This window comes from Solanum lycopersicum, chromosome 9 (genome assembly GCF_036512215.1).
Source record: "Solanum lycopersicum chromosome 9, SLM_r2.1".
NCBI lineage: Eukaryota > Viridiplantae > Streptophyta > Magnoliopsida > Solanales > Solanaceae > Solanum > Solanum lycopersicum.
Genome location: NC_090808.1, coordinates 61,023,917 through 61,035,043, shown reverse-complemented (window position 1 = coordinate 61,035,043; position 11,127 = coordinate 61,023,917). Strand labels below are relative to the sequence as shown.

The 11,127-nt window shown below is 33.7% G+C and overlaps 1 protein-coding gene across 3 annotated transcripts; it reads left to right on the top strand.

The window, feature by feature from the left end:
* Positions 1–655: 655 nt before the first annotated feature.
* On the top strand, positions 656–10,226 carry LOC101246178 (F-actin-capping protein subunit alpha). 3 transcript variants are annotated; one of them, XM_004247170.5, is made up of 12 exons: positions 656–858; positions 3,611–3,744; positions 3,924–4,207; positions 4,368–4,483; positions 5,220–5,309; positions 6,588–6,652; positions 7,527–7,688; positions 7,982–8,060; positions 8,305–8,382; positions 9,447–9,521; positions 9,676–9,711; positions 9,804–10,226. In XM_004247170.5, exons 3-12 carry the CDS (start codon positions 4,075–4,077, stop codon positions 9,909–9,911), a joined length of 942 nt encoding a protein of 313 aa, XP_004247218.1. In that variant the 5' UTR covers positions 656–858; positions 3,611–3,744; positions 3,924–4,074; the 3' UTR covers positions 9,912–10,226. The 3 variants fall into 3 exon arrangements, with proteins under 3 accessions (XP_004247218.1, XP_004247217.1, XP_010326433.1); XM_004247169.5 differs by having other exon boundaries at positions 9,447–9,711; XM_010328131.4 differs by lacking the exon at positions 3,611–3,744 and having other exon boundaries at positions 662–858.
* The last annotated feature ends 901 nt before the right edge of the window (positions 10,227–11,127 follow it).

Here is an 11,127-nt window from a genome sequence, read left to right as displayed (position 1 = left end):
TTCCTCTTATAAATAATTTGTGATGAGAAAGAAATATGTGAATGATAGTAAAATATAATTATTTTATGGTTGTAAAATATAAATTAATTAACTTTTATTATGTTAACAGTTTTTAAGGGTAATTTAGACATTTTGATTTAAAAAGTTGTTTATCAGCACTTATTTGCCAAACACATCAACAACTTTTTTTTTAACTTCAGCACTTTTATCCAAACACATAACTGCTTTTTTTAAAAATAAGTTTCAACACTTTCAAAAGACTTTTTTAAAGCTGCTTTTATTAAGCCCATCCAAACGGGCCCTAATTCGATTATGCAATTTTAACATTTATGGAACATTTTATTTTTCATTAATCCAAAATAACTTGCCCATTTCTAGTCGAACACAATTACAGTTCAGAAAGATGAAAAAGTAACGACCGGAGAGGAAGATAATGGAGAACTGATGAGAAAAAGTAACGAGGGATTTCCAAACTTTTAAGGAAAAAAAAGAACAATCCCCAAAGAGAGAAGAGAGGAAGAAGAAGAGAATTTTTTTAAAAAAAATGATTTAATTTAAATTATAAAAATATGTATTTTTATATTTTATAAAAAATTAAAAAAATTTTAAAAATATTAATTTGATACCATATTTACTTAATTAAATTTTAAAAAGAGCTCTTAATCAATCAATCATCAAAAACAAAAACAGACTTATTTGACCTTTCCCTTAATTTTCTCTTCTTTCTCTGCGATCTTTTATCTTCCTCTTTGTTATTCTGAAAAACTTTCTTACTTTCCATGGAAAAAAGTAGATTCATTCTTCTGCCCAGTTTCGGAGACGGAAATTCCTCATAGATTTGCTCCTACGAACAAAAAGGTACACTCCTTTGTTTGGTTTGTTGCTTGCTTCTCATTCGTTGATCTTCTGGGTTTTCCTTCCAATCGGATCTACCAAATTCGCCTTCATTTGCTTGATTTATGTGTTGTTTAATCATTAATGTTGTATTTGCTAATATGAATTGTTACCTGCCGCTTAGACTTAGTGTTAATTTGGTTGGTTTGTTGAATCCGCAAAATATCTCTTGCACTTTGGTTTACTCGCTTTGCTTCTTCATTTCAGTATTCCCAATTTGTAATCATTATAGCTTGCTAAAATTAGTTGTTTTGCTATGTGTTTCAACATCCACGGAAAGGGCTCTGCGCTCTGGATCTAAAATTTTCTCCGCTGCTATTCTAGAATGTTTACTTTTATACTATGTGTGTCAGTTTGATTTCTTGGCTAAATTCAGAAAAGAAGGATTTTCTGCTGATTTAGCCGACCACAGAAGCTTTAACTTGAGTAGTTGTGATATTGGTTTGTGGTTCTAACTACAGTATTACTGATTTTTGTTAAAACTATGGAAAGGTAGGCGATTACTTGCACTTACGCCTATACTCCTCATGTTTACCTCCACCTTTTGATAGTACAAGCTATATGATAGAATTGATGGCCTTGAGGTGTTTGATATAATTGATATAAAGTTATGTATATACAATTATTTTAGAAATAAAACATAGTTAAGCATTTGATTTGTTAAATTTATCATGCTCACTACGTGTTCGACAATTTGTTTGGAAGAAAAAATGGAGTATTCATCAATAATAATAAAATGTTTAAAACATATGAATACTCAAGACTGAACTAACTCACTAACTTGTCTATCTATGTGACCTCTACTAACTGAACTACTAAACTAGAGCCCTCCAGAGAGTGAAGAGGTCTCACGAAATATATTCTGTAATACCCAAACACATTTACTACCCATGGGGATCCCCGAGTAGTTTACCAGACAAATTGAGTTGTGGGCAACATCGAAGATTCTCTTCACCATCTAGGCTATGGAAGAGATTACTATAGAGATAGATGAAAGATTGTTTAGTCAATGGGTGTGAATTATCACTACACTTGCAACTACTATGTCGTAGTCGATATGAACTTAGTATATGTGTATTTTAAATTGCTCAAATTAGTGTATAGAGAGTTGAGGGTGGTACGGCTGCCACACCACATCTTACCTGGGGTTGGTGATAGTTTCACAGATTACTTTGACTGTAGTTTGATATATAATATCTGATGCTTTTGTTTTGTGAGTATCAGAATGAACTGTCTTTGTTTCGATTTTACTTCCTTATGATTAATCCTCTTCTTTCGTCTTTAAATATTGACATATTAGGCATGCTTTGACTGTCCTATCATTACGTACTTCTTGTGCTAGAAGATGTAACATTCTTCACCTTTTTGGTTTGCCTCCTGTAACGTGAAAATTTTTTGGTAGATAATTGAACATAACAGGCTGTGTTATCCTTATAGATGTTAACAAACAGCATATCTTGAGCCCATATGCAATATTGCGAGGTGCTGATAAAGTTTCATTATTACGTACGTGTGATCATATGAATAAATCTGAACGTGTAGTTGAACAGAAGGAACACTTCTCTAAGTGAAGCGAAGGAAAAAGCTCTCTAAGAGCAAAAAATTTATTCGAAGAGAACAACTTCTATGTGGAAGTCAATAGTCCAGAATGTACATAATAGTAAGTTCTTAAATGAACTACTAAGCATCATTAGCAGCTGAGGCAAAATATAGACATCTAAATATCAAAATAATACGATCGTGTGAATTGGAGTTTCTTTAAGGATATTGAAGCTCGTGGGATTCAGGCAAAAGTAAGTAAGTTGGAACAGTATGTGCATCTATGCTATCAAACTATCAATTGTAGTTTATTTCAGCAGAGGAGTTTTCTCCCCTCATAGAGGATACGCAAGGAGACCATTGTCTTTTTTTTTTTGCTTTAATGATGAATGGAGGATCAGAACAAAATGCTGAAATAAGCTGTACAATTGAGCTGGATTAGGGGTTATTAGGTGGGCAGGAAGGAAAAATAACTGAAGTGGTGTCTCAACTCTCATAAATTATGCTAATGACACACTGATAATGCGTGTCCAGCAGACGGGACAGTTGGAGTATTTTAGAGTAATGTAGTTATTTTTATGGCTTGGTGCTTGAGGTGTTAAATGGTTTTGTAAAAATTGATGTTTTAATTCAATTTTTACGATTTGCACCTTTTCTGATTGGAAGAAATATATATGGTTAGTCAAATTCTGCCTAAGTTTCATCACAAGTTCATGTAATAACAACAGTGACAACAGTAAGAAAGAATATTAGTTTATTCAGTGGTGTTGGCTGGGAAGATGATGTCTTGCATCATGTAAATGGCAATGGAGAAGTCTTGATTTGAGTAGTAAGAAGTAACAAAGCGTACATGGGGGGATCTTGCCCCTGTTACCCTTACCCTCGACTATCTTTGGTAAATGCGGGTAAGTTATTAGTGCCTTACTATAGGCAACCTTTTCGGCATTCAATTAGTGTTTGATAGATGACTACCAGATTTTGTTTTGCAAGTTTCAGAATGAGCTGTCTTTGTTTCAATTTTACTTCTTTATGATTAATCCTCTTCTTTCGTCTTCAAATATTGATATATTACGCATCCGTTGACGGTCATCATCACGTACTTCTTGTGCTAGAAGAATTAGAGTTTGATGTGTCATTACACACTTGATAATGTTCGAATCGTACTTTGTAATGGCAGATGCAAGGTGTGTTGAAATTTCTGAAGTTGTCTGCTCCGGATGCTTCTTTGGTTTGCAATGTCTGTTGAAATTTGTGAAGTTGGCTTCTCCAAATACTTCTCTGGTTTCTTATTTTTTATACACTAATTGGCTGGTTAGTAGTGAACTAACTTTAAGATAATTTTATGATTTTTCTTTATGGGAAAAGAGTGAATAGCTCTTTAGCTTTCAAATCTGACTTAGACTTCTTCAGACATTCTTTGATGTGTATTTCATCTTTATATTCTCCTTATCTTTTATCAAATTAAACGATATAACAAACAACAATGTCAGGCACATGTCCGTGCCTCGCACGGGCACACTACATCTAGTAACAAAAGAGAGGGGAAAGCGACTCTGGTGGGGTTGATGGTATCTTCTTCGAATTTGAATTGAATTGAATTCAATGGAGAAGAATATCTGTTAATAAGATTGCAAAAAATAAATGATAAAAATGTTAGAAGAAGACGAAGATTTCCTGGAATCAGAAACACAACTTACTGATGACCAGAAAATTGAGATTGCCAAATGGTTCCTTCTTAATGCCCCAGCCGGCGAAATTCAGTACGTCGCCAAAGGTCTTCTTCTTCTTCTCTTTCGTTTATTTTCTGCGCTAAAGTTTTTTGTATTTTGAAGCTTTTTTCGTGCTTGAAAATGTGACCGCATTGGTGTTCATTTGCGATCGGCAGTTTATTTTTTACATTTTTGGTTTTGAGCGTCATTTGGTTGGATTTGCAGATGTTAGAGCTATTTTAAAGGACGAAAATATATATAAGAAAGCGGCCGAGGAGTCATTTCCTTCGTACAACAAATCTCACTTGATTTGTCTCGAATTCCCAAACAGAAGTGGCGATGTAAGTCTCTCTCTTGTTTTCTTTTTTCATTGGGTAAGTTAGATCTTTGAAAATGTAAGTTAGACTAATCGTGTCATTCAAATTGATAATTTCAGATTTGACAGTTTTCCGTAGTCGAAGATTGAAATATTAAGTGAACTGTAAGCAATACTTATTGTACTGATGTTGTAATTTTCCTTAGTTGATAATTTCAGATTTGGTAGTTTTCGGTAGTTGAAGATAAAAAATGAGGTAAATTGGAAGCAATATGATGTTGCAATTTCCTTACTTGGTTCATGACCTCTCTAGGCATCCTTTAGAGCTCAAAGACTGAATGAAAACAAAGGATAAAAGTTATGCTTGAGAAACTTTTCAAAAAAAAAGTTGCATGAGAAATAAGTAAGATTAATCTAATAAGTCTTCAAGTAAAGCTTTTAGGATAGAGATATACTTCATGGTACTTGGATGCTGGCGCTACTATATATGAATGAGTTGGGTGTTGTTTGTTGAGCACCATGTTTATGGACAAGTTCTCTACATCTGTTTAAAGCTTAGGGAATTTCCACCACTTCAATAAATGATTACTTCTTCAATATAGAAAAGAAAACTTTCCGGAGAACTGTTCCTTATGAAGTCTAAGATTTTGTTCCCCTCTTCTAAAAAGAAAGTATAATGCTTTTCATTTATGTAGTAATGGACACTTGGAAGCTATTTTTCATGATCTAGCTGTGTAAAGTTGCTGTTCACTAATTTGTAGGTACTGATTACATCATTTAGTGAGGTTCATAAGGATGAGTATCTTGATCCCCGGACTGCGCAGGTTGCCAGAGTTGACCATGTCAAGCAAGTACGTTGTTCAGTTAGTACACAATGCAAAATGCTATTTTTGGATTTTTTACAGTTTGGTGTTTTGACTTTCTTCTTGTTGATAAGATTAATAATTTCATTGGATGAGGCACCTCCTTCCATGTGCCACTAACAAACTACCTTGCAAAAACACAAAAGCACCAAAAATGGTGCTGGAATTTATCATCAAATCCCCAGTCCCTTAATTCCCCAATAGTTGCATGATATGTAAGTTTAAAAGCTCATAATCTTGAAGGGAATCATTTAATAACTTCTATTATCTTTTTATGATTGAAAAGTCCATTTCACTGTTCCTATCAGTTGAGCCGACAGAATTTAATAAATGATAATCTAAAGTGACTATGAAAAACTTATCTTTTTCTTTCTTTTTTTTCGGGGCATGGAGTGGTGGGATCCATAGAAGAGGAAGCAGGTTTGTAAGGATGAGTATTTTGTTTAGAAGGTAATTCAAAAAAGCAATAATATGGACAGACATAAACCTGGTAGAGATGGTGGGACTATATCCAAAAATGTGCTTATTCTGAAAGAAAGGAAAAGAAAAGTAAAAAGATCAGGACGAAGTAAGAAAAAAAGAAAGAGAAGCACATATAGTGCCGGGGGTACTCCTTTTTATGCTGTGCAATTAAAAATCTCTACATAAACTGGTTTTATGCTCATGTTGTTTATCTATAGTTTAGTATGTTTAGACATCTTCTGGCTGATTGGAACTTGATTAGTTAAACACACTCAGGCATTAGGGATAAAGAACAAAACACCAGAGTGAATTGTGTTAACTGTTAGGTTGGTTTTCATGATAGAAGTGGATACCAAGAATGAAGAAATTGTAAACTTGAAAAATGTGCTTTGATATAGCAAGCTCTTGATTAACCTCATTATTCAATAGTTATGAACTTCACATAAGATGCATTTTTTATTCTTGTTAATGGTGATGGAGTAAATACCAATTTTGGAAAAGTAAAATAAGGTCTCTTCTGCTATAGCTGGTCCATGGTTGTAAATTAATCCTCATTAGTCTACAGTGCTGAATGTCACATAACATGCATTTCTTTTCTATTCTTGTTAATGTGATGAAGTAGATGTAAATAGATTGGAAAAGTGGAAGTAGTCTCTGCTTAATATAACAAGTGCATGGTTTTATTCATAATTCAAGGGCTGTGAAATTAAATGTATTTCCTCTCTCTCTTTTTTTCCTAGTTATTGTTGCCGTGTAATAATTTATGCTCCCTTCTTGTAAGCTCATGGTATGTCTGCATTCTAGGTTTGTAAAGACGTTAGGCCAGCAAGAGATGAAGAACTTCCATCTGCTTTCGTGGAAGAGTATAGGTATGCATCTGTAGGGTATGAGATATATTTCTCAGTTTAATATCTTTGGTATTGCTCCCCTTTTTAGCTACTCACTTTCTGTTTTTCCCATTGAGATGTTGAAGTTCTTCTATATTATGACATTCACAATTATTTTGCCTAATTGGACTTATTTTTTAACCATGCTCAACAAGACTTGCAAATTCAACCTCAGTTCTCAGACAGCACTCAGATTATAGTTTAAGATATGCTAGAACAGTTGCATTTCTTGTGGAAATTGTCTTTCCGGCTTAATTGAAAAAAAAGCTGCATGTTTTGGTCTGCGCTCACCGAAATCAGTCTGAAAATAAATAGTTTAGGCTAATCTCTCCTATATAGATGCTCTTCTTCTTAATCAGTATCATTTGTTCTCTGTCCTTCTATATTACATTCTATGTCTTATCTTTCGGGATATTCTTAGTAATCTTCGCCTCAGTCCTCAAGTGTTAATAAGATCCTACATCATGATTCATGTGTGTTTTTATTCCATAAAGAGATCTGATTCATAATACACTGGTTTACCTTTTTGTTCATCTTTATCGGTGAGGAACCAGTGTCTCCAAATTAATGGGTAATGACATCAATGTCAGATACTAAAATGGTAGTAAGACACCTAAATTTGGTATAATTGGGAGGCATTAAGAGTATGAAAGGATTATATTCTGAGATCGCAGTGAATTCTTCAATAGTTCCTAATGCTTGGCATGCAGATTATAAAAATCATGTTTTTGTTTTATGTGAGTAGTTCCCTTCTTAACATGGTTAGTTCTTCTCATCAGAGGCTTGGTTTATGAGTACTGACTTTGTGATTACCGTTGCTTGCCAAATTCTCCTATTCATGGTAATTCTTGTGTAGGTCTGCCATGGATGCTGAAATTATGAAGTATGTGAGTGAAACATATCCAAAAGGCATCTGTTCAGTTTACTGTACGAAGGGAAAGGATGTGGAAGAGCCAGGATTTGACTTTGAACTTGTTGTGGTGATTTCAGCTGCTAGGCATAGTCCTCAGAATTTCTGGTGTGTTGGATTATTAAAATTCTAACCCTGACTAATTTGTGCAACACTCCCTTCATAATTTCTAAATAGTTATACTTATCGTGGTGCAGAACTTGTAAACAGATACTGAAGTAATAGGTTGCTATATATAAACAAAGAATGAGGGATTCTATTGCCTATTTTCCTGTCAGCTTCACACTTGTCACTTGCGTCAAGTGATATCTTGTTATAGCACGTGTGACTTGTCAATTGGGTCAACTGATACTTCTTATAGCTTTGTCTAAAGAAGCTGATACTATATGCATCTTTTGTAGCAATGGAAGCTGGCGATCAATATGGAATATTGAATTTAAGGACGATATTCAATCTGTAGAAGTGAGAGGCGAGATGCAGGTATGCTTTTATCAACAGTATGAGCATATAGTGTTTGCCTTTTGGTTTCCTGATCTTTATTTTAACCCTTTCACAGTTTTCTGGTTTCTTCACTGACTTTAGTCATGAATGTAGACTTTACTGAATTATTCTTTTTGGATTGAGCCGACCTTCTAGTTTATGGGTGAGGGTAGTTGTTGGCTTTTTGTTGTATCAAAAGCTTAAATATTCAAACTTGTATATCCTTTACCTGCTCTGTATTCAGGTTGGCGCCCATTACTTTGAAGAGGGAAATGTACAGCTAGATGCAAAACACAAATGTAAGGATACAACGCTAATTCAGGTAAGTGACTATAGTTTGTTCATAAAATTCTCTTTGCTTTGTTATCGTGTCTCCTGGTCTTAAATCATAAGGGTATAGCAGTTGTTCTCTGCTGTAGATTGTACTGTTTCTTTTGTTTGTTCTTAACCAGTCTAAGGGTTAACGCTTCAAAACAGCACATAGAGACTGTAGATTGATGCCTCGTGAAAGTACTCAGAGAATGCAATGAGAGTTCAATTCTTTTGGCAATAAATCATGATAAATTTTCTCAAAAGAAATTTAAGAGCAGTCTGAGTTTAGCTATTTTTCACCTCCCTTCTGCAGTGTGAGACTCTGGTTGTTGGTACTTGTTTTCAATAAGCAAAGTCTGTTAGTTCTCAACTTCATGGTATGTATTGTTTCCAGATTACCATGTCTGGAGCAAAATTATAAGCATTACTATCCAACTCTAGCAGTGGAAGAGACTTCCGTCTATGATAGCTTTTTTCATAATTTTCTTTCATTTAACATGATTTGTCTGTAATTTATACTTTCAATGAGAGTAAAAAGGCACTAGGATGGTTAGACAACCAAGAAAATGAAAAATGATATAGCTGCTTCTGCACATCCTACTTTTTGTATCTGTGTAGAGATTGAAGGTCATATTAATATCAACACTTTGTATCTTAAGCAATCTGATTGGAAATCATATTGTAGAAGAAATAGAAGTAGCATGCCAAGAAAATAAATGGTGAGACACAACAGTTTCTGGATATCCTATATTTTGCTGGTCTATTGTTGGAAAAAGGTAAAAGCTAAAATTTTATAAAAAATAATCTTGAGTGATCTGATTAGTAATCGAACAGGGAAGAAAAGAAGTAGCATGGTCAGACAGCCAGAAAGAACAAAAAGTGAGACAACTGTTTCTGGAAATCCTATTTGCTTAACTAGTGTAAATTTGAAGGTCAAGTTAAAGGAGAAGTTATTTTCTTGAACAATCTTATTAACTCGAAGAAATAAAAGTTTGATCAAGTCTATCTTGTGATTTTGTGTATATTTTCAATGGTTCAAGTTTGAATTTACTGATTTTGTGTTGTCTTTCTTAGTCCCCAGATGATTCTGCAATTTCCTTGGTCAACATTATTCGCCACCATGAGACTGAGTATCTGGCTTCTCTTCAGGTTTTTACGTTGTTCCTGCATCACATTCAACCCCTCCTTCAATCATGTCACCTAACACTTCCCCCTTCCCTGCCCCTCTCTTCCACCACTTCTCTGTCAAGTCTCTGTTGCCGGTATTTTCGTTCCAAGTTACTGATCGACTTTTTACTGGCAGACATCTTACTTGAAATTGCCTGATACCACTTTCAAGGTACTCCTTCAATGTTTCTCACTATGTCTTAGCTGAGAGAAACACCTCTCACCACCTTGCACCATGAAAAGGATGTTTCTCATCTTTTGCAGGACTTGCGGAGGAAGCTTCCCGTTACTCGTACATTGTTCCCATGGCACAACACTGCACAATTTAGCCTTACTCGAGATATTGAAAAAGAACTTCGAATTGGAAAATAGAAACATTGCATGTCTTTTTATACAAGTTGAATATGTACACAGTACACACCATTCTTGATATGACAAGCGAGTTTATACTTGAGATTGCCGTCTCCGGCTATTTGTTGCCTTCTTTCTATTGTATTCCTTTGAGAGAGGAAAGTTCATGCTAATTTGTGAACTGTCCCTTAGTTGTCTGTTTGCCAGTTGGGCTGAGAGAGTTGTGTATGCTGTGAAGAGTTGTAAAGTACTGATTTAGAAGTCTATCTTCATGTTTTTTAACCTTGGAATGACTGAATAATGCTGGTGAAGAATGATACTTTTTAGTTGTTATAATGTACTTACTTTTTTCAAACGCACTACTTAAAAAAATAGTGATTACCGACCTCAAATAGAAGTCGGTAATTCTCTACCTTCGGAGGTTGGTATTGTTAAAAAGAATAAAAAAAAATAGAAAATCAACTATAAGGAGTCGGTTTTTATGAAAAATAAAGCGGAAAAATCATATTCAGACCTTTGGAGGTCCGAACTTTTTTCGGAAAAAATGAATTACAATAAAAATTGACCTCTTGATGTAGGTATTAAATAAATCAATAAATAAAAATATTTAATTTTATCTCAATTAAATAAAAATATCTTACAAAGATCGATTTGTGTTCATCTTGTGTTGATGCTAAGCTTTAATTTAGGAAAAATGTGTATGATAAGCATAAGTATCAATACTAGTTGATCCTATTAGTTGGTGGATTTAGTTGTTGGGATTAATACAAAAGTAGTTATAGTTAATGTTGTTTATTTGTTGAAATAAGTTCAAATAAATTAATAATAATATGGTTTAGTTGGTTGATTTTGATTTTGACAAGATGAAAATTCTAATTTAAAAATACAATATATAACATAATAATTTAAATACAAGATAAAAGTCCAATACATAAAAGGATATTTAAATGCAAGATAGCAATACATTACATATAATAATAATTTAAATACAATATAACAATACAATAAATAACTTATTTATTACAACAATATTTAATAATTCAGCAGGTCATTTTCAAATTTAGCAATATTCTGAAAAAATAATAATGCGTGATCCAGAAATTTATTGTAATTGTGGTTGTGCATATTGATTTCTTTTTTCAATTATTCATAGTTGTGCTTTTAAATTTTTCCTTAAAATTTTATTTTCTCCTATAAATTCCTTGAGTTTGATATATCCATCTAGCCTTTCACCGTT